Source organism: Phoenix dactylifera, chromosome 1, assembly GCF_051530095.1.
Source record: "Phoenix dactylifera cultivar Ajwa chromosome 1, Ajwa_hap1_PhDact_Kaust_v1.1, whole genome shotgun sequence".
NCBI lineage: Eukaryota > Viridiplantae > Streptophyta > Magnoliopsida > Arecales > Arecaceae > Phoenix > Phoenix dactylifera.
This window is the reverse complement of record NC_143190.1, coordinates 39642364-39666875: the sequence shown is the minus strand read 5'-3', so window position 1 is coordinate 39666875 and position 24512 is coordinate 39642364. Positions and strand designations below refer to the sequence as shown.

General features: G+C 41.6%; 1 protein-coding gene across 5 annotated transcripts; it reads right to left on the bottom strand.

The window, feature by feature from the left end:
• Positions 1 to 871: 871 nt before the first annotated feature.
• Positions 872 to 23632, bottom strand: LOC103707165 (Pentatricopeptide repeat (PPR-like) superfamily protein). Of its 5 annotated transcripts, XM_088700958.2 has the most exons (7): positions 21837 to 23628; positions 19744 to 19896; positions 19521 to 19592; positions 3428 to 3619; positions 1699 to 1854; positions 1403 to 1488; positions 872 to 1248 (listed from the first exon to the last, which is right to left on the bottom strand). In XM_088700958.2, exons 1-4 carry the CDS (start codon positions 23556 to 23558, stop codon positions 3509 to 3511), a joined length of 2058 nt encoding a protein of 685 aa, XP_088557084.2. In that variant the 5' UTR covers positions 23559 to 23628; the 3' UTR covers positions 872 to 1248; positions 1403 to 1488; positions 1699 to 1854; positions 3428 to 3508. The 5 variants fall into 5 exon arrangements, with proteins under 5 accessions (XP_088557084.2, XP_008789774.4, XP_017698300.4 ...); XM_008791552.6 differs by lacking the exon at positions 1403 to 1488 and having other exon boundaries at positions 872 to 1343; positions 21837 to 23629; XM_017842811.5 differs by having other exon boundaries at positions 872 to 1488.
• Between the last annotated feature and the right edge of the window lie 880 nt (positions 23633 to 24512).

The window sequence follows — 24512 nt, the reverse complement described above, 5'->3', positions numbered from 1 at the left end:
TGAATTCGGTGCCTGCTTAGGCAAGTGGGTGTCAATTGCATGGCCCATCACCATTGAGTGCCCGCTTAGCCCAAGCTAAGCAAATCCAATCAGATATATTTCTCACATTTAACATGATACAAACCAGAACAAAATTGGAAAAGAAAAAAGAAAGGGGAATGCAATCTTTTGATTCTCTCGGTGACCATCTTTCTGCTCTTCGCTCTTTGACCTAAAGGAAAGTCTCAGCCGACAAATTGGGAACGAAGGCAAGTCTTGCCTTGGCCCTTGAGGCAAGACAACAACCCTCCCCATACACGCGCGTGCGCGCGCCATTTTTTTTGTTAGGAATATACTTGCTACCATTTGACATCTTTTCTTTATTTTGCTTTAGAAAGAGAAATTATGTACAAATGATACAATTGCAATAAGCTTGGGAGTTTTATCAAGTTCAAATTAGAACTTATACATTACTTGTTAGCATGTATGCTACGGTCATGTATCATGGATGATTTATTGAAATATTGCAAGTTTTGCACAACACTTGAAATATATCCAGGCATAAATCATTTTATGAATTTTGCACAAAGTTTGCCGCCTGGGCAGTCACCTAATCTTGGGTACTCTCCTAGGCTGTAGGAGGGTCCATCACCTAGGCTATGTGATAACTATGCATGTAGCGGACAATCTAGAATATGAAAAGGAGAAACTTTCTGGATATAATAGAAACAACTAGAGAAGCTTATGATAGAAATTTGACTGGAACTGTATATAAGAAAGCATAGAGTTAGAAAATAATCTGATAGCACGAAAACTACAAATTTGATCTTGTTCATATAAAATTAAAGATCAAGAGTAATGTCACATGAATCAGATGAACAAGCAGCCAATAGTTGATGTAAACATTGATTAAGAGGATGTCAAAATTATCTTCTATCTGTATAATTTGCTTCAAAATTTTGGCATGTAAGTACAGAAATAAGTTATATTATAGAGGTGATGTAGCAAAGCTGTTGCGCACATCTTTAATTAAAAAAAAAAAAAAAAGGAAGACACCTTAATAGTTATCTCATTATGTACATATCAAGATTCCTGGTCGTTCCATGTTGGCTAAAAGATAGCCATGCTACAAAAACTTAAATACCAATCCTCTAATGGTCGTAAAACAGCAAAGGAAGATCAGGCCAGTCAGGAACTCCCATCATGAGTAGCATTTAAGCGATCCTCCACATTATTTAGTTTATAATCACCTTAATTGAAGTAGACAAACTGGCTTGTTTGGGCGGAAGAGACCCATTCAATTGTTAGGAAGGAAACAAAGCAATGGAATTCCTGTCTGTCAGTTCCTTGCATACATACTAAGGCTACAAAATAGCATGAAAAAAATTTTCAGCCAATTGAATGAGATTTTGGCAAGAAATACCTGATATGACAACAATTAGAACCATTAGCAAACTTTAGTACGAATGAATCATTTTAAATCAGCTGTTGCAAATGAGATGGATTCATCTGTCCATGAACAATCGACGCATGAACAAGATCCAGTAGAGACTAATTCTTTAACTACTCTTAATTAAAAGCAACACATAAGTGACTATATTCAAACCAGGTCCGTGAGAGTCTATTGACAATTAAAGCAGAAGTAATTTATACATACATGTACAGGCACAATATATGCAACAATTAACATGGGCAAATCAGCACCAAAGGAAAACTAACCTTTGTGGTGAAGTATTTCATTTCATCTGATTTGATTACAACTGTCCTCTGATTCATGTCTGAGCAATTTATTGTTTCAAAGACCAACATCAGGCCTCCACTAATAATGAATATTTCCAGTCTGACCCAAAAAAATAGCAGGTATGGCAGCATATCCTGAAAGTAAATATAAGGATTTCTATTACATCAAGTAGCATCAACAAAGCAGAGACTTTGGTCAACAAGTATGATGTAAACAGAGAAACAACAGCTGCTCACAATAGCTCATACATATTTGAACTAAGCACATAAAATCTTTAAAATGTTATAAGTTCCTGCCATTAGCTAATGTTAATATAGTAATATGTGGTACCTGCATATTGTGTTTCATGTTTTGAGCTTTAATCAGGATGTCTGAAACATAGCTAATACCAAAGACTAGAAAATCTCAGAAAGTATACATTGGCAATATACACAACCAACATAAACTAAGTCATAAGGATTGATTATCAAGCACAAATCTCAAGAAGATATAAAAAGATCTTATAATGTGTCCCTCAACTTGCCAAGCATATGGTGCTAGCATGCCTTGCTTATACCAGTTAGAGAGGAAGAAATATTGTGAACGAAATGTAAAAATTTTACTTGTAAGGACAAGAACAAGCTAGATAGCTAAAACACACTAATCAACTAGAACAAAAACAACAGATTCCATTTGAAAAATGGGGATCAGTCCTCTCATGGGTGACAAAAATCAAGATAAACCAAGATCATGGTTTGCCTTGGCCAAGAAGGAAGGTGGGGAAATTTGGAAAGGTTCACAATTTCTCAAGATCTTGGCCAATATTTTAGAACAAACGTTGAAATCTAAGCTGATATAGTAAGAGGCATTGGTTCTGAAATTTATTAATTAAAATATCAATTTACAGAAGTAAAAAATGTGATTGGAAAATATCGGCCAGTACAGATATCCACCGGACAGTATCTCAGAATATATTGGTTCATATTTGCTGCGATAATACAGGCTGAGATTTTCTATATTTCATATTGGGTCACAGTAGTTTCTCAATCTTCTTGATCCATAAGCAACTTGGGAAGATGGGAGCTTTAGACTGTATCAAGACCATCCACCAACCCAACACAAAAATGGTATGTTAGATTGAAGTGGGATTAAGTGTAACTGCAAAATCCACGAACAATTGATTTTCCCTTTCAGATAATATGCAGCAGGTGGACAATTAAAGCCCTGTCAGACTGGAGGCAAAGATTGATACACGTAGTGTGCATGAATGATTGATAATTATGGTTTCAATTAGAGTTTCTAGCTTTGCCTCTTATGATGTTACCAAGTTCTCACCATAAAATTGAAAAACTTCTTCCCCTCAAAAAAAAAAATCACAACACAGAAAACATTAAGGATTTGATCACTTTGCAGGGCACAGACTCCATGAAATCTTGCACAAGGCTGAAAACCTATACTGCAGAACTCTTATTCCGACAGTTAAAGATGCCTAAGCCATAAGGAAACAATATTGACTCTTCTGAATTTTTGATCTTTCTAGCAGCAGTCATCTAGGTTTCTTTAGAAGTCTAGATAAAAGAGTAAACATAACAAAACAAAACAAAAAAAAGACTTGCATTCATAAGCATGTTGTCCATAAAAATAAGTATTTAGATAAGTATTATCTTTTCTCAAAAAAAATACAGTTTTCTAACAATTAATTCTATGTATATAAAGGATTAAGTGAACCTTTAATGGGTATTTAGGAATTGAAGCAGCAGCTTGAATCCATGTGACTTGGTCCCTAAGTGACCAGATGTGCTGCCTGTGCTATGAATCCCGTGTCTGTTTCATGTATCGCAGAGCTGAGCGCAGCATTGCTCTAGCTTTCCTATCAGGTGTGCATCCAGATGAAATCATTTCTTCATAGACAGCTGGAACCTGTTCATAGTGCATGAATGAGGACACTTGTAAACAGGATCGTAGACAAACTTAAAGAAAAAAGTAACTTCATTATCAACTAAGCATATTATAGGAATAAGAAAACAAGTACAGAAGTAGACATAATGATGAAATAAAAAGGTACAGAAGTAGACATAATGATGAAATAAAAGTGCAACATCCTGACTATCATAAGATAGTGCATGCAATAAGCTACACCCCTTGTTATGCATGTGCTGTTACAGGATCGTAGTACAAGGGTTAAGATGCAATTCCTTCAAAGTTCTCTTATTTATAATGGAGTTAAAAAGCACAGATCAATGAAGATCACGAAGTCATCACCAGCAATATGCAAGCAGCTCTAAAGGCTCATCACAGATCTTCAGGATTAGACAAATTATGCTCTCATACTCACATTTGCTTTAATTTGATCTTCAAGGAAAGGGTGAGGATAAGAGGTCAGTTTTGAAAGGAGGACCAAGCATCTACCATGCTCTCATAAACCACTTTGCAAGCTGGCCCCTATGTGTATATCAAGGGTAGAGAGGAGGTGAATACTTACCTTCATACAAAATCACTTAAATCTAGTGCCACATAACTAGTGCATCACAAATAAAAAAGCATCCCGTGAATCTAAAATTATATTGGAACCTCTTGGGTGTAGGTATAGTCACCAGCCAGACCTGCTTCAACACAAGTAGGGGTGGCAATGGCTCAGGTCAGGTCAAGTTCAAGTAGGGTCAAGTAAGGATGACAACAAGCAAAACCTTGACCCATACTCAAACCGACCCGACATGGGGTCAAAACCTCTCGATCCATACTCCCTTGTGGTCAACATCCATGACCCAAAATGATCCATTTGACCTCACCAAATTCATTATGCAAGGCTCAATCTCTAATGGACCCAACCTAACATACTGAATCCGATCCTTACAATATTGCTGGCTCCTTTCTAAGCTGATATAAATAATTAGTATTAAAAAAAGAGCAAGGACTTGAAATATTCTTATCCAAGATATTGACTTAAGCCAACCTAATTTTTTTCAAACCAAATAGAACTCTACCCTCATAATCCAAGTTGGTTCAAATCCCTAATCCATACCCAATCCATTAAAAGTTTTTGTCTGAAAATTTGACCCAAACCCATTCCTAATTAAAAAACATCGGGCTAAAACTCAGCCCAAATAGAATCAGGTCAGCTTGGCTTTCTGGATAGGCCAATTTTTACCATGCCTGACACAAGTTTCCATGCAACTATAAGCTTTTATGATACAGTATGCACAGCAGTCTTTGGATAATTACAAGAACATTATCTAATACATAGTAGGGACTCCTCATCTACAATATATAAAGAAAACACTTAAAAACTAGACATGTGAAGCTAGGGTCCACAAATGTAAAACCATTCCCCCAAAATGTTCATGCCCAAGTTCTCTTAGAAAAATCTTTTAGCATGCGCATTGCATGCAGTGTTCTGAACCTGCTGACCTAACCCAACTTGTTGTCATTGTCAGATCATGGTTATTAGTCCAATTGTGGATCAATCGCAGTTAAAATGGGTCAATCTTTTATCTGCTTCTCCCAGTTTCAATAGTTACGATGGGGTCTACACTTCAGATTTGTTGTTGAACCAAACCAAAAAGAAGCAGAGAGGGGGGGGGTACTAAGAAAGGAAGAAGGGATATGTTGTCAGTCCATCAACTCGTTCTTCATGGATTATTGGAGGCATCATCCGCTATGGATCGCTGGCCCTCCTCCCATATCCAATTAATAGTTGTCCATCTATCTGGAGACGATGGACATTCTCCACCATTGATGCACAAGGAGGACATTCTTCATCATGGATTTGGTGACAAAATGTTGTTGATCTAGCAATATTGAGCACCTCTACTGCGAATCTGGTGACAATGGGCTCCTCCATCACAGATCTAGCAATGGAACCACATATCCAACAATGGTTTTCGGTGACAGCAATCAGCTATCTTCCATGGATGCCATAAGAGGGGCTCCTTCCTCCTCTCCCCTTCTCATGGATCTCATGAAGGCCTCAGTCTTCTCTCTCTCACTTAGATCGAACCCTAATAAGGTTTATTCATATTTAACATATGAGTTGGAAGGGTGAACAGCAATCAGAACCACACAGGTGGTGCAGCTCAACCATTTGATGCACCTAAACAGATTTTCAGATATCCAGGTTTTTTGGTGGGCCGACCCAGCAAAGCTCCGAAGTGATGGTCCAGCCAAGTTGATCGGGCTCAAAACATTTGCATGTGCTGACAATAGCCAGTGGCCATTAAGACCTGGGATGAGATCAGACACTAGAGAAAGAGTACCATCAAAAAAATAATAATAAAACCATAATCACAAGTTCACTATCTAGGAACAACTTAGCAAGATTAGGAGGTTCAAAATTCAGAAAAAATCTGACAAATTCAAATAAAAAGTTTGAGAGAAATTTATTATATTTATAAAAAAGTATAATGTTTATAACATTATTTATATTATGTTATATAAAATACTATATATAGCAATGATATATGATATTATACGATATAATATATACTTGATTATATATTATATATGATAGTTGTATATAATATACATATATTAATACAACATATATGACTGATCAAAAGTTAAATAGGAGAAGATTTTTCTTTAGGAAACAAAAATAGATGATGAGTTGTGGAACCATGGAAGGATGGGGCAAATGAGATGAAGAGAAGGAAAAAAAAGAATAACGATAGAAGAGGGTGAGAGAAAGAAGTAAAACAAAGAGCGATATAGAGTTGCTTTTAATGCTTCTTTCAAAAAAGAAAAGCAGAAAGAAAATTGATTCTCAACTCAAAAGTCAAAACCCAATTTCTCAACCCTAATTTCCTTTATGACTGCAGCCAACTTTAGCACCTCAAAGCACGAGCATGGTGATGAAATCATTTCTAAAGTGATTATCAATGTAATATATATCTTATTATATACAAGCATGGTCCAGCCAGTTTCGTTGTAGCTGGATAGATTTTACGTTATTTAATTTTGTTTATTTTATGTTGACTGGGCTTGTTTGCATATTGTCATTGTAGGGCCTTTTTGGGATTTTTTTTTGTATGATTTTTTTTGTTATTTCTTGACCCTATATATATATATATGAGTCCATGCACTTGTTTAGGGCTAATGAATGATTAAATGAAATTAGCCTCCTTTCTCTAAAATTCTGGTGCACAGCCATGGCCAGAGTCAAGTGAAAAGCCTAGTTCTTCTTCCTTCCCTCTTCTTCTCTTCTTCTTCCTTCTTCCCTCTCCTCCGTACAGTTGTCCTACATCAACTTTGGTATCAGAGCAAGCCCGGCTTTGCCTCTGTTGCTAAAGCCTCGAAATTCAGTTTACGGATGGACAACCCCCAATCTCTTTTCTCTACCTACTGCACAAGATCATTGCTGGAGCCCTCGCACCGCAGACACCGGATCGTGTTGAAGGCCGTCGCACAGCGCACGCTGCAAAGGAAAAGGAAAATTTTATTTTCCTTTTCTCTTCCCTCTCTCTCTCGACTCTCACACGAAGAAAAGGGGAATAGCCCCTTCCTCTGTTCCCCTTTCTCCTCCCAACGTCCTGACGACAGAGACCGCCGCAGCGGCCTACACCCCAGTTATGACCACCGCATGCCAGATTCGGGAGATAAGGAATCTCCCGCTGCCGAGGAGCTCCACTGTGTCCCTCCCCAAGCCCGTTCGCACGCCTCTGCAGCGCGCCGAATTCGGGGAAGAAGAGGCCCCGCGCGTCGTCACCGCAAGCCTTTGCTACCGAACCACCGCCACTTGCGGCGCCGCACTTGGCCACCACCGCAGGTAATCCTCCCCACTCAGCCCACAAAAAAAACCCGAATCTAATTGGGTTGAAAAAAAAAAAGAGAAAAAGAAGACGTGACGGACCCGTAACGGATTATTAGAGCGGGTCATCCCCGACAACCCAAATCCTAACGGATCCAAGTTAAAAAAAAACAAAAAAAGAAACATGCATGTTCATCTTCTTCCTCCTTTCGCTTCCACTTCCGCTTCCGCCACCACCGCCCGAGCGCCGCCAGCCACCTCCGCCTCCCCGTTCTCCCCCCCCCACCCCCGTCCGTTCGCAACGCCGCTTCGCTCTTGCTGCGACTGGCCGCAGTGCCGCTCCATCCCCATCGCCTCCGTCGTCAACGCCTCCGCCATCAACGCCTCCGCCTCTCTCGTTTCCTCTATCGCCACATCCACCTTCTCCTTCCCCTCGCTCGCCGCCTGAAACCCCCACCGGTTCCGCATCTCTCAACTCTCTTCCTTCCCCCCCGAACACCACTCTCCGTGTTTCCCCAAGCCCAGCCACCCGTCACCCTCCCGATTCTTCCCCTCTTCACAAGTGGGAGCCGGCTGCAACCCTAAGCAGGGTCGGCTCGACAGGAAAACCCTCACGATCTCCCCCCCCCCTCGGGCCCCCAGCCCCCTCTTTTTCGGGCCCAACAGGCCCTACCGCACCCGGTCCACCCCCATCCCTCTTTCGGTTCATGGCCAACAGGCCCACCCCTCTTTTAACAGGCCCACCGCCCTCCTTCCACGCCCCACTAGGCCCATATTGCTTCCCCCCTTCTTCAGCCCGCCGGCCCAACAGGCCCATCTGCACATCTGCACAAATTCTTTTCCCCTCATCTGCCGGCCCACAGTCGCAGGCCCGCAGGCCATTCAGGCCCCACAATTTGCTGATTTTCGCTCCACCGAGTTGCTATGATCAAACCAGATTCGCGTCGATTGGCGAGCCGGCTTGCCGCACTTGGATCATCGCCCTCCACCAGATCAGGTTTGTCCCCTCCTGAAAATTTAGTTTGCTTGCTTAAATTTGGCATTTAATAGTTGTTTTTGTGCTTGGTGGTATACCCTGAACATCCAAAACACATGCTTTCACACACCTCCACAAAACACAAAGAAACCCTAGTAGTAACCCTCTTTATTATTAATTGTAGAGCTAAACCCTTGTTGGGAGACCTACGAGGCCCTGTGACACCCGACAACCCACTGGATACCTGAATTATTTGACTACAGCTACTTGTTGGCTTGCATCATTTACTGGTTTCCAGTTTGGAATATTTCTCTGCTAGGAAATAGTATTGAGTTATATTAAGCATACATATTGAAATTTAAATTCATTGCATGCATTAGGTCTACCTCGAAGTCAATTTTGTCCTCATTTGGTAGGGTAGTACCTATTTGAGTTCATTCATCATATGTACCTTTGTAGTGGTCGTGTCGTCCCGCATTCCAAGGCCCAATCTACCATGGATGCCCGCATCGTTGCCCTAATAAAGGCAGTCGAAGACTTAACCACGATGTCTGCCCAAACCAATGCCCGATTCGATTCAGATGAAACCTCCCAATCATTGGATCCAAAGAAGATAGTGTCACCCACTACCCAGGTCTAAACCAAGAGGATGAAGCCCTAGATCCACAAGGCTCTAATCAGCAAGATAATTTTGACAATATACCTTTACCAGGCCGTCCCCATACCTACCCTCACCCTAGAAAACTGGGTCTCTTCCATAATGCTGAAAGAGGTCACCGCCATAATGTCGAACCCAGGGAGCCTCGAGACCACAACGATGATGTCATAAGAGGTATTAAGGTTGAAACCCCCACCTTTGATGGTCGTCTTGACCCAAAAGCCTTCTCACACTGGGTGCACGAGATGGACCATTTCTTTGAGTGGTATAATTTGTCTGAAGAAAAGAAGGTTTGATTCGCCAAAATGAAGCTCATCTGTCGAGCTAAACTTTTCTAGCAAAGCACTAAACAACTGCTAGCTAGAAGACATCAACCTACAATAACTGATTGGGTAGAGATGAAAGAAAAACTTACAGAAAAATACCTACCCTTAAGCTACCAAGATGACCTCCGGGACTGATGGAATAATTTGCGATAGGGTAATCGGTCTGCTACTGATTACATCGCCCAGTTTGACGAATTTATGATGTGATGTAATGTGGAAGGAAATGAACGAATGGTCCTGAGCCGGTTTCGACGAGGTCTTAATGATGAGCTAAGGAAGAAACTTGTCCTTCGCGAAATATTCACCCTTGACCAGGTCTACCCTCGACCAGGCCTACATATTCGTACCAAACTATGAGCAGGTATCCAGGCCTACATTTGTTAGACGTTCTGACACTAGAGGGACTCCCGCCAGTGCTCTATAGGATCCCGACCTTCAATTGGGTCCACGCCACCTAGATCTTCTCCTTCCACTCCTATCCCAAGCAGGGACACTAAGGGCAAGGGGATTCTTGGTGAACCTCCCAAGCCTAGTTCTAGAATCCAATATTTTAAGTGCTAGGATTTTGGACATGTCGCCTCACAATGTGCAAATAAATCTCTTGTTATTAAGGCGCAAGAACAAGAGGGTGATACAACCAACTTGGAAGAACAAGTACATGAACCAAATTTAGACGACATCCATGACGTCGATGACGAACATAAGGAAAGTCCCGACACTTTAGGCTGTATCCGGACCACGCCTCCAACAGTTATGACCGAACTTGCCCAGTACACCATGAATGTAGTTAGGTGTGCCCTCGCCCAACCTACAGAGCATGATGACTGGAGAAGAACTTCGATCTTCCACACTTATATTAAGCGCGGAGATAAGGACTATAAGGTTATCATTGATAGCAGGAGTTGCATTAATACAATATCTTCAAACATTGTCTTCCGTTTGGGTTTGACTCTAGTTCCTCAGACCCAACCTTATAAGGTCTAATGGATTGACACGTCCTCTATCCAAATCAAAAAAAGGTGTCTCGTACCAATTCAAATTTTTTCTTATAAAGACACTATCTGGTGTGACGTGATCCCGATGGATGTGGGTCACCTAATATTCGGAAGACCTTGGCTGTTTGACCTTGATGTCACCATCTATGGTCGATCTAATTCTTGCTCATTCATATTCGAGGGCAAGAGGATTAAACTTAACCCCTTGAGGCCCAAGATGCTTGACAAGGATAAGAAGAATGAGCCAAAGAGCAAGAAACTCCATATCCTGAGCTCCTCCGAATTTGAAAGAGAAGTCATTAGCGATTCTTTGGTGTTCGCTTTACTTGTCCTAGAAAACCATCTGAATCCACAAAGCGAGTTACCATCAAAGGGTCGGTTTATCCTTGAAGAATTTTCAGAAGTTTTTCCTGAGGACCTCCCGAATCATCTGCCACCTTTGCGTGATATACAGCACGCCATTGATCTGATTCCGGAAGCTACTCTGCCTAACCTACCCCACTATCGAATGAATCCTTCTGAGCATGCTGAGCTGCAAAGACAAATTAACAAGCTCATACGAAAAGGGTTCATTCGTGAAAGCTTAAGTCTGTGCCATACCTGCACTCCTCACTCCAAAGAAAGATGGCACGTGGAGGTGTGTTGACAGCCGGACAATCAACAGGATCACGGTTAAATACTGTTTCCCCATTCCTTGACTCGACACTATGCTGGACATGATGGCAGGCACCACGATCTTCTCCAAGATTGATTTAAAAAGTGGATACCGTCAAATTCGAATCCACCCAGGTGATGAGTGGAAAACAACTTTTAAAACAAAAGATGGCCTGCATAAATGGTTGGTCATGCCTTTTAGCCTCTTGAATTCTCCTAATACTTTTATGCGGGTGATGCCGCAAGTCCTGCGACTTTTATGAGCAAATTTTTAATCGTGTACTTTGATGACATCCTCATCTACAGCTAATCAAAGGAGCATCACTTAGATCATTTGCGACAGGTATGCACAACCCTGCGGAATGCGAAACTGTATGCTTACTTTAAGAAGTGTTCATTCTTCACTTCTCATGTCAACTTCTTGGGTTACATTATCTCCTCGGAGGGCTTGTTTGCTGACCTTAATAAGGTCACTGCGATAGTCGAGTGGCCCGAGCCCAAAACCCTCAGTGAGGTTCGCAGTTTCGTGGGCTGGCTACTTTCTGTCGTCGTTTCATTAAGGAGTTTAGCATGCTTATGTCCCCAATCACTGATTGCCTCAAGAAAGGCGACTTCCATTGGACTAACACTACTGCTAAAGCATTTAACGACATCAAGAAGAAGATGACTGAGGCACCAGTTATGCGCCTGCCCGACTTCAGTAAGGCTTTTGAAGTGGTGTGTGATGCATCCGGCCTTAGTATAGGTGGAGTGCTCAGCCAAGAATGCCATCCCATAGCATATTTTAGTGAAAAGTTAAACGAAGTTAAGCAGAAATATTCCACCTATGATAAAAAATTTTATGCCGTAGTCCAGGCCCTCCAATATTGGCGCCGTTATCTGCTACCCAATGAATTCGTCCTTTACTCTGATCATGAAGCTCGTCGCTATCTCAATTTCCAAAAGAAATTGAACTCTAGGCATGCCAAATGGGTTGAGTTTCTCCAGGAATATACGTTTGTCCTAAAATACACATCAGGTGCCTCCAACACAGCTGTTGATGCACTGAGCCGTCGAGTGACCCCACTCTCGACCATGTCTGTGAATGTCACGGGCTTCGACAGACTCATAGAGGACTATCTATCTTGCCCTGATTTTGGGAAAATCTACAAAGCCCTCGCTGATGGACAAGGACCCTCAATCGATGAGTTTCATCTTTAAGATGGTTATTTGTTTAAGGCAGCAAGGCTCTGTATCCTACGAACATCAGTAAGGAATTGTTTGCTGTGGAAAGTACATGCAAGTGGCCTTTCCGAGCATTTCGAACAGGATAAGACCATGAACGTCAATTCTTCTGACCTAGCCTAAAAAGTGACGTTGCTAAAATCATTGGCCAATGTCGAACTTGTCAATTAGCCAAACACCGAAAACTGAACACTAGCCTATATATCCCTTTACCGGTACCAGACCGTCCGTGGCATGACATTATTTGGACTTCGTGCTTGGTCTTCCCCGTACCGTCAAGAAACATGATTCCATTCTTGTAGTCGTGGACCGTTTTTCAAAAATGGCCCACTTTATTCCTTGTTCAAAAACCTCAGATGCCTCCAAAGTGGCCAAACTCTTCTTTGATGAGATTGTCAAACTCTATGGCCTTCCAAACACCATCGTGTCCGACCGAGATGTACGTTTCATGAGTTACTTCTGAAAAACTTTGTGGCACATGGTTGGTACAAAACTCAAATTTTCCACTGCTTATCATCCACAAACTGATGGCCAAACCGAAGTAGTGAACCGAAGTCTTGGTAACCTCTTACGGTGCCTTGTGGGCGAACACACTCGTAATTGGGACTTAGTTCTTCCTGTAGCACAGTTTGCATACAATAATTCAGTCAATAGGTCCATAGGCATGAGTCCATTTGAGGTCATGCATGGTTACAAAGCCAGAAAACCTATAGATCTTTTATCCATGTCACCACATGTTAAAATTTCTGAGTCTGCATATGCATTTGCACAACAAATTCATGAATTACATCAAAAAATCCACAAGTGCATCCATGCAAGTCGTGCTCAATATAAACTACAAGCTGATTCCCATCGGCAGGATAAGATAGTCCAACCTGAAGATTATGTTATGGTACGTATTCGGCCGGAGCGGTTTCCGCATGGAACCGTTAAGAAACTGCAGGCTCGTAGTGCTGGGCTATTTTAGGTATTGCATCGGGTTGGCACAAATGCTTATGTTATTGATCTTCTATCTGATTTTGATATCAGCTCTGCTTTTAATATTGAAGATTTGGTTGCTTTCAAGGGTCAACCGTCCATTCCTGATGATTCTTTCACTGAGCCCTCTCTTGAGCCCGATGATTCTCCATCCCTGATTTCATACCATCCCCACTTTCTTTGCCTCTCCCACCAGCACAAAAAGAACTCATTGATGCCATTTTAGACGAGCAGACCATTTTATCCAATGATGGAAGCATTCAGGGCTTCTTGGTTCGTTGGCGAGGACGACTGGAGTCCGATTTCACTTGGATCACACGGGAGGAGTTTCAGCAGATTGATCCGAACCTATTAAAGTACTACCAGAGCTACACTGAATCGTGTTCGTCGAGGTCGACTTCTTCTCATCTAGAGGGAGTTGGTGCGGACATCAGTACCGGACCGCCTGTAACGCGAAGCCACGGTCATCGCAGAAGAATGGTCCAGCCAGTTTCGTTGTAGCTGGATTGATTTTATATTATTTTATTTTGTTTATTTTATGTTGACTGGGCTTGTTTGCATATTGTCATTTTAGGACCTTTTTGGAATTATTTTTTTTGTAAGGGTCTTTTTTGTTATTTTTTGACCTTATATATATGGGTCCATGCACTTGTTTAGGGTTAATGAATGATTGAATGAAATTAGCCTCCTTTTCTCTAAAATCCTGGTGCGAAGCCATGGCCAGAGCAAGGTGAAAAGTCTGGTTCTTCTTCCTCCCCTCTTCTCTTCTTCCTTCTTCCCTCTCCTCTCTGCAGTTGTCCTGCATCAAGAGTTGGATTACACACTTTACATTAACTCCTTTTCAAGGATTTAATGTTTCAAAATCAACGATGAACCATTCAAATTGAAGATCTGTCGCTGAACATGATCTACACTCTAAATAATGCCTAGAAACCAAAATTCATGTGTTTTTCTGTCTCTAACCTAATCATCAAATAAATATCAACATGGAGGGTTTTAACAACATGAAACTACCTTTTATTATTTAGTCATTTAAATCTTGTGAATTTAAATCCACCCATGTTTTAGGATATTTAGATCATGATCCATAAAGCAGATTTTCAATTTATATGCCCTATCATGTATTTTACCATACTAGTGGAATTGATACCATTCATTTTGTACCGATTTGTTGCAACGGTTAGAGACCACCCAAATATATAAATTTTGACTTCTAAGCATTTTTTTTAGTATAGGTCATGTTCAACTATTTGGATTTTCAATTTGGGTAGTTATCACTAATTTTGAATCATTAATTCCTTTTTAAAGAAGTTAATATAATCCGACTCTATATGCAAGATGATATATATTTTACCATTACGATATGATATATAAGTACGCCACACCATACCGAACCGGACGGTATGAGGCATATTGTACTATACTGGTACCGAACCGATATGCGGTACCGAACATTCGGTACACTGAATCGGCCTCCATACTAGACGTATCAACACAATAATAAAATGACACCGATATGCATGGTACATCATAGAGTATGAAACTGGACGGTACGAGACGTACCGTACTGTACCAGTTCGATATTGGTACATGGTATAGAAAGCGTGTCGGCACTTGGTACATCGAACTGGCCCCTTTACCGAGCGTAACGACACAATGGTAGGACGGCACCAATACAAGGCCCGGTACCAAGACAGCATGCCTTGATGTATACTATTTATTTATTGTCGTAATATATACTAATATAGTATACAACTAAGATTGCAAATGGGTTGGGTTGACCTGTAACCCCACCCGACCTGCTTATATGCGATCCGGACCTGATTTGAGGATACGTGGGGCCAGGTCAAGCTACAAATTTGGACTCATTCCAAATTTCGAGTCGGGTCTGGGTCTGGGTCTAATTTGGACCTTCTAACCTATTAACTGATCCAACCCAACCCAACACAAGTTATGTGGTTTTTGTGGACAGACTTCAATTGTGATAGTTTGATGTTAAGAATGTAAATTGATATTGCGATTGATTTCGCATTCTACCCATACTCTGTTTCAATCTATTAAATATGTTTAAATATAACATAATCCATAGGGAATGCTTGATTTTTGGAACTCTTTTCAATTATTTTTTGAGCCTTGTTGGAAAAAAATTGTCATGCTGAATATATCATAACATGCTTCCAAAGAGATTCATATTTTATGATAAAGTTAGAATTTTCTTTTGTCCAAATTTAACTTTCACTTTAGAACTCCATATGTGTTTTTCGAACCCGATCCCGATCTAAATTCTTTGGTTTCGGATCAAGTTATACATGGACCCGACCCGACCGATGACCCGTTGGGTCAAAAATTTTAGCTAGGGACCTGATCCGACCCGACCCGATATTCTATTGGGTTGGGTGCGGGTCCAACATTAAAACCCAAATAAGAAACTAGGTCAGGTCGGGGACCCTGACCTGACCCGACCTATTTGCACCCCTATATACAACTGATTCAACTTGAAAAGAAGATGATTTTTCTTTGAGAAAAGCAAGGGATGAGTTGCGATTGTGGATGGTTGGAGCTTAGGAAGGATGAGAATAAACGAAAGAAAAAAAAAAGGAATGGTGAAGGAGAACATAGAGAATGGAAGAGAGCTAGAGAGTAGCTTCAAATGCTCCTTTTCAAAAAAAAAATATTTTGATTCTCAAGTCAAAACCTTGCTTTCCCAATCCCAATTTACTCTATGATCATGTCCCGCTTCGGGGCCTCGAAATGCAAGCATGGAGGTGAAATCATTTGCAAAGCACTTGTCAACATGTTATTAATGAAATTTGTAGGTTCACGAATTACTCACAAATATCATGAATTTCGTGATATATTGATGACAAACTCATGCATTGATGAATTATTCATCAAATTTTTCGATTAAGTTCTTGAACATGAAAAATTCACGAGTTTTACATAAGTTTGGCAAATTCTGTAATTGTAGGTAAAACTAAGTACAAACCAGAACCACTTGCTTCAGTGATCTAGTTTATATAAATTCATCTGCTTTGACCATCAAACTTGATAGATCTATTTCAAGAAATTTAAATCAGACAAGTCAACCTGGTCTGACCCAAAAACAGTAAGATGCTAGGCTAATGATGCATATCAAAATAAATAAGCATAGTTCAGACAATTGACCACTTAGAAATGAAAACAAAAACAAATTCAGAATTTACTAATGAAAAGAAGAAAACAAATTTCACATCTGGTTCAACAAGATAGACCATCCAATGAACAAGTTTCAAAAACAGACATTTTATCGGTTTGAGGCGAACTCCTAAATCATGTGCATAGCAAGTGATGCGGAGCAGAGATTTTCTTATGTACATCTTATAGCTTGTGAAATTTCATTCTAACTGATATGGACAGCATGTGAGCATGGAATACTTACATGAAGTCAAGTGCTTAGCATGCAGAGCAGAGCTAGCATTTATTCCTTGAAGGGGCCAATGTAATTAATAATTTGAAAATCTCTACATTACAAAGGTCAAACATTTAACTTAAATCTAGAATTCTAGCTGTTGGATATATTTATATATCTTCAGTTCTAAATATTTTTCTTTTTTATGGGACAGTATGATCTCAAAATTTACTACCGAAAAGGTGATGTCTGTCAAGTGCTACCTAAGTTTTCTAAATCATCAAGATAACATAACAGACTAAGGCCCTGTTTGGGGGAGCTTTTGGAGGGCCAAAAAGTACATTCTGGCCCTCCAAAAGTACTTTTAGCTAAAAAATGGTGTTTGGTAAATTTTTCAAAAAGCTGTTTCAGCTTTTGTGGGAAGCTGAAAACAGCTTTTGGGGGGAAGCTCCAATTGGGAGCTTTCCGAAAATGCTGTTTTCAGCTTTTTCGGAAAGCTGTATTTTTGACCAAAATACCCCCATTTTAAAAAAAAAAATCCTCCCAAAAACCTCTCTCTCACCGTCTCTTCCTCTCCAACCCAACCCCACTCCCTCTCCCCCGCCGCCGCACCCTCTCCCTCTGCCCCGCCGTCGCACTCCCTCCCTCTCCCCCGCCCCTATGGTGGGGAGGTGCCGAAAAAGAGGAAGATGGGTGGTCTTCCCCTTCCCACGGCCGCCGCCAGCGACGATGTCACCGTCACGGAAAGGGGCTGTGCCAAAGAAGGAGATCCCACGGTGGGGAGGAGCCGAAGAACATGAAGAAGAAGGGGGCGCCCTCCCCTTCTTGCAGCCGCCGGTGGTCACGACCCACCCCCCTCCCGTGTCCGCCACGGCTCGGCCCGGCGCTGTCGGCCTCGCGGGAGGAGAGAACTTTCCAGGGGGCCAGCCACGGCCGCCGAGACTGCTGCGGGCGCCGCCGGCCACGACCCGGCCCCCTCCCGCGGCCGCCGCCGGCTACGGCCCGGCCCCCTCCCGCGGCCGCGGCGGCCTGGCCCCCTTCCGGCGCCGTCGGCCGTGCGGGAGGAGAAGAAAGGAGAACGGGAAAGAGGAAGGAAGGAGAAGAAGAGAAGAAAAAAAGAAAAGAAAAGGAAAAGGAAAAAAAAGAAGAAAAGGAAAGGAAAAAAAGAGAAGAAAAGAAAATTTAAAAAATAAAAAAAGAATAAATAAATAAATAAATATTTATATAAATGAATGAATGAATGAATGAATAAATAAGATAATAAAAAAATATATTTCAACATTATTAATTATTTACACTAATAATTATAATATTTTATACCTTTATTATTGTATTATACTATAAATAATATATTATATTGCATTACATTATAATACATTAATATGTTATTTTAAATAATTTAATATTATGTTATATTATGAGAAATTAATTTATACTAATAATTATAATATTTTATACCTTTATTATTGTATTATACTATAAATATAATATATATTACATTATATCATAATACATTAATATGTTATGTTAAATAATTTAATATTATGTTATATTACCAAATATTAATTTACTCTAATAATTATATTACTATTATGCTATATTATAATAATATTATTTTATATTACAAAAATATTATACTATATCGTATATTTATATATTAATATATGTTATGTTTTATTATGTTCTGTTATATAATACTATGTAATGTCCTTTATGGTAACTTTATCATACAAAAGTACTTTCTCAGTTTGTTTACCAAACACAAAACAAAGTACCACAGCACTTTACGAATGTAGTTACCAAACAGCAAACAACTTTTTATAACAACTCTACTTCAGACAACTCTACTTCCAACAGCTCTACTTCCAACAGCTCTACTGCCAACAGCTCCCCCAAACAGGGCCTAACGTTATAAATTCTTGGTGTTGTGTGCTTTAAAAAAAGAGAAAAATGTTATTAAATAAATAAAATTTATTTCTATGCTCGGGAAAGGACTGTAGTAAACAATAGTTCAGTTTGATCTGATCCAAACAAATGGTATCAAAAAAGTATCAACTTCATGTTGCTAAATAATTAAATATGAGACTGTTGTGATTGGATATCTAAGCTTATTAATTGTAATAGTAGGAATATTATTGGTAATCAGCTAGACTAACATGCCTTAATAACCATGTGAATACATAAGATATGACCAAATGACAAAGACTACGGAATTTAATAAGTCTAATCTATGAATAAATAATGAATAACTCCCAAAAAAATGTCAGTCAGTTAAAGCAAAGAGAATACAACTTTTTTTCTTTTTCCCCTTTTCACAAGAAAAAGAGCAAATGGCAGTGCGTGGAGTATGGATCTTAAAATAGTTCTTCCCATTCTTTTTACTACAATTAATGGGAGTGACTTTTCAATGTAATGTGCATGGCACATTATGGAGTTCGATCAACTCCTCTTCTTTTTCTTTTTTTTTTTTCTTTTCCTTCACTTAATGCGTGCATGAGAGAGCTAAAGACATGTCAGCTCTGGACTTTGGAAAGCAATAGCCAGATTTCAATGAAGAATGGATGTGATTGTAGAGACTAGAAATGAATGGGATCTTGGGATGAAGTTATTTCTCCCTCCCTCTTTTGGAAAGAATGAAATTTGGCACCTTTTTTTCCAATTTGGGGTCCAAATTTTAAGGAGGTGCCACCCCTATACATATCTATCATGGGGTTTTCAGATCCTTGGGAGGGGCCAGGCCTCCCCTGGCTCCACCACTAGTAGCATGCAGTTTAAAGTACTAACCTAACATCATATGGACAAGTTTGAGAAGGCTACTGCAAAACTACAAAACAAGTACATTTGTTAATCAAAAAATAGAGCAGGACAGGAGTCATTACTTTCTCAAACTTCTCAACTCGGATTAGAGCTTTCATGAGCGTTGTATATGTCACAACATCTGGCTTTAGATCCTGCAGTCATAGACAAAATATGAAGTTGTTAATGCAAATTCAGATTCAGGATAAATTTGACTTCTGGGGAATACACAAACTGAGAGGATGTATAATGCATGCTAGCAAAACCATGCATACAAAAAGGGGGGTAGATGAAATAGGTAATTACATTTTCCTTCATAAACTGCAGTACAGAAAAGGCTTCAGTATCTCTTTGATCCTCACCAAATGCATTGATCAATGAGTTAAGGACTATAATACTAGGTTTTATACCATCAGCTCTCATGACCCTGAATGCATTTATAGCTTGTTCTGATAGGCCCTGCAAAATGGTGCAAGTCAGTAAACATGATAATAGAAATAAATGTGTCAACTCAAGTATCTAGAAACACAATCAGAAATTCTGTTCTGTTAGTTCCTTTAAACCATATGATATGGTAACTTTATATGGTGATAACTTTCAAATGATGTGATTTTGATTAGGTTATTGGGTAAATATTTCACCACAGGTGACAGGTAATAGAATCAAAATTCCCTTTGCCACTATCTAATACCAGGCTCCACCTTTTCCCTCGGACATGGAACTGAGGCTAAGAGCAGGAACATCATCCAGAAAGGTATTGATTCAGATAACTTGTCACAATTCAAATTTCACAGGAAATGAGAACATAAAAAATAGGTTATGGTTCAGGAGTGAGTATAACACTATAGCATAAGCAAACTTGCTTCTAATAACTGGCCTATCAATGTTTAAGGTATAGAATGCTGGAATGTAACATGAGCATAATTGAGATGAGAGTACTAAAGTGGATGTTCCATCAAATTAAGACAATAGGGTCAGAAATGAATGAATCAGAAGAAGAGTCAGTTTGTCAATCAGTAGAGGATACGTCAATGAGAAACCAGCAGCAAATTTACAGAGTACACAGAGACCAAAATCCAATAAACAGCAATCCTTGGGATTGTATGAGAGTTGTAAGAGGATATGAAAAACACTTGTAGGCCTAGCCTTAGGAATAATAAAGAAGCGAAGATACATTGAGACAACAGAAAGTTAACAAGTTGCGGCTAAGTTGGTTAAATATTTACCAAAGTACGACATTATATCTAGTTCCAGCCCCAAAAAATACAACCTTGTTGTACATGTTTCGACCAATTGCTGGACAGAAGGGTTAGTACATTTATTGTTTATAATAAGTAGCTAGAACATATTATATTATGAAGCTATATAAATCAAGAAAGGATAGATAAAAACTAGGACCAGACATTACACTTACATGAAATTTCAATATATGCTACCAAAAAGTGGTCCTCAGAAAAGTAATTAAATCCAGTAGGGTTTTTGACTCACACTTAGTAGTGGATTATAAGTAACATTATAAGGAGTCTAATCATGAAAGATGCATTATTGATTTTATTATTTCCTTAATGGTATCTCGACGTGCGCTGCCTTAAAGGAAAGATAACACAAACAAAACATGTATGCAATATCTAGAAAAAAAGAGATTTTTCAATCAATTAGATTGGCATTCATACATGCAACTGAGTATGATGCTACATATCATGGTATGCTGAACCGATCGGAACCGTCCAGTCGGTTCAGCCCGGCACCGGTCCAATACGGAAAATTATATCAGTTTCGACCCTTTCTGGGTTGAAAGCAAATGGTTCCGTACATGTACCAGTGCGAACCGGCCCGGTTCGCACGGTACAAGCCGATACCGGTGCGATCCAGGCTGGTTCGCACCGGCCCAAGCGCGGGCGCCCCGTACGCCCTGCGCGCAGGGAAGAGCGTCAACGCGGGCGCAGGGCACACGTCCGCGTGGTTTCCCGCACTGGGAACCTCACGCGAGCACGGTTCCCCACCCCCCCGTCAGCGTGCGCTGGTCAGCAGGTCCGCACGGGGCTCTGCGCGGGATATTCAATGACACAGAGTGGCATTTAACACAAACGCGTGCGCGTCCGCATGGAATTTTTTTTTTCTTTTGATCTTCACTAGTACAGTATCGGTTCAATTCGATACAGTATCGGTTCAATTCGATACCGTATCGGTACCGATGCCCACCGGTATATCGGTACAATCGGTACGGCGAACCTTGCTACATATACTACATGCTAATTCATCCAAGCCAAGCCCTAAAGTGCATATAAGTTTTTCACAAACAAATATTAGAAGCCATTAAAGTATTAAAACAAAAAAAAGAAAAGAAAAAAGAAAAAAACCCATCACTGACAATAGCCAATCAATGTTATCACACATACCCTCTGCGCATATGCATTTACCAAGGCATGATACATGGTTGGAGAAGGCTTCAGCCCTCCAGTTTTCATGGCCTCCAGGCACTCAATCGCGTCGTTAAACCTACCCGACTTCCCATAAACATCCACAAGTGTAGTGTAGGTCACCACATTCAGCAACAATCCCTGCCCCTTCATCCTCTCCAGCATCTCCTTCAGTTCTTCCCACCTCCCCTGCTGCCCCAATGAATTGATCATGATATTATACGTTGTAGTGCATGGCATGCATCCTCCCTCCTGCATCTCCTGAAATAGCTCCATTGCCTTATCATGCCTCCCTGCCTTGCAATGTGAGTCAATGAGCGTGTTCCAGGTGATTGCATCTGGCTCAATCCCATCAGACCTCATCCTCTCAAAAGCATCCATGGCATGATGAAGGCAATTGTACTTCCCAAAAGCATCAATCATCACATTGTAGAAATGCCTGTCAGGTTGGACTCCGTTGTTCCTCATCTCCCTCAAGACCACAAACGACTTCTGCCATTCCCCTTTATCCCGGAAGCTCGCAAGGATCCTGCTGAACACGTATGAATTGGGTTGGACGCCGTTCATCTCCATCTCCTTGATCAAGATCCTCGCACTCTCCCACCGGCCGGCATTGGTGTATGCGTCAATGAGGAGGCTGTAGGTCCCTTCGTCGGGGGACACGCTGCACCTTTCCATTTCCTCGAACACCAGCTCTGCGTCCTTCAAAGCTCCGATCTTGACGTACCCCTTGAGGAGGGCGTTGTAGGCGCGGGTACGGGGCTGGAGCTCGGCCGCGGCGTGGAACTCAAGAAAGACGGCCTCGGCCTCGGCGACGCGGCCGGCGGCGCCGAGGGCGGAGAGGAGGGCGACAACGGCGGAGGTCTTGGGAGTGAGTCCCTGGGCCTGGGCGGCGGCAAGGAGAGAGAGGGCACGGTCGGGGTCGCCGGCGCGGGAGAAGGCGACGACGAAGTCGGAGATGAGGCGGGCATCAGGCTCAAGGCGTTGGGATAAGAGGTCGGAGAGGAGGCGGAGGAGGAGGGAGGGGTCCGGGGGGTCGGGGGAGCGGAGGAGGGACTGGAGGACGAGGGTGTAGTTTGGGTGGTCGGAGAGGAAGCCGTGGCGTCGCATGAGGGAAAGAAGGTGGAAAGCCTGGCCAGGGCGGCCGTTGAGGGCGGAGGCAGAGATGAGGGCGTTGAAAGTGAGGGCGGAGGGGGGACTGGGGGCGGAAGTGGAGAGGAGGAGGGCGTGGTGGAGGCGCCGGGAGCGGCCGAGGGCGTGGATGAGGATGGAGTAGAGGAGGTCGGAGGAGAAGCAGAGGCGGTGGCGCTCCAGCCAGGGGACGAGGGCTGCGGCGGAGGGGAGGGTGGAGGGGGAAGACGCCAGGGACTTGAGGAGCGCATGCCAGAGGTGGGCGGGGACGGCACGGTAGGACTCCGCCAGCCGGAGCTCCGTCGGGTCCAGCTGGGTCGGGGGGGCGGCGGCGTCAGCGGTGGGGGCGGCGGAAGCGGCGGAGTCTGAGAAAGAGGAGAGAAATTCGAGGAGGGGGGCGAAGTCGTAGCGGCGGAATTCGAGGGAGGTGAGGAGGATGGGAGCGGCGGAGGCCGCGGTGGTGGAGGTAGCGGAGATTGGGGGCGGAGAGGGGCGGCAGAGAGATGAAGCAGGGGGAGGGGAGAGGAAACGGGAGGCGGCGGGAGGCGGCGGAGGAGGGACGGCGAGCATAGTGTTTTCTTGGCAGAGAGGGGTGAGATTTTTCTTGGCGAGTGCTGGTGAGAGAAGGAGAGATGATTTGGCGCCTTCTTATCCTTTCCTTCTCCCGTTTCTTGATGAGCCGTTAGGGGAACCAGGTTGGTTTAGGTCAGGTGGGAAAATTCGGATCCCCTCCAATCACAGCTAAGGTGGGTTCGGGCCTTCAGACCTGCAGTGATTGGGTCAGGTCCAGCCTGAACAAAAGTGAAGTGGAAATATTTTATTTCTCCGTGGTTAAAGGAGGCTATCTTTCAATAGGCGCATGATCAACCAGAAGAGCAACATTTCCACCGGAGAAAAGAAAAAAAATAAAAGAAAATCAACCTTGAGTTATATATAAAAAATATATATAATATAATTTTGTTGGTTACATCCACCTTAGTTGTTTATGCTCCTTCTCTATTTAAAAGAAAAACAAGGTCATATATGTAATTGAAAGTGAGAGTATATATATGATTTACAAACAGTTTAAAATATATTATGCTCGTAGGATCACAGCTATCCATGTATCTTCATTTATCTAGGTGGACTTTTTAGGGTCAGTCATCAGAGTCTTGAGACTTTGTTAGGGAAAATTCAATTCTGATATTTTTCTTCTCCCTCCCTAAATAAAAACCATCGGTTTGAGGGACTTGATGTAAATGCTAATTCAATAGCTATCTTTCTTTTTTGGATAATTTTTATTTATCTTTTAAAATGGAAATGCCATCTTTTTCAAGTTGGACTCGGAACTTATTAAGTGCAAGCACTCAACACTATGGTGACAAAAACAAACATGCTGAAAATCAGGTATGTTTGTGCAAACACGAACATTTTGAATGATTATTTGGAGTGGATGCTGGCTCTAAAATTGATGTCATTGCCCTAGCTATCTTACATTTTGAAAATTTAATGGATATGGGTCGCAGGACATGACATCTAATACTC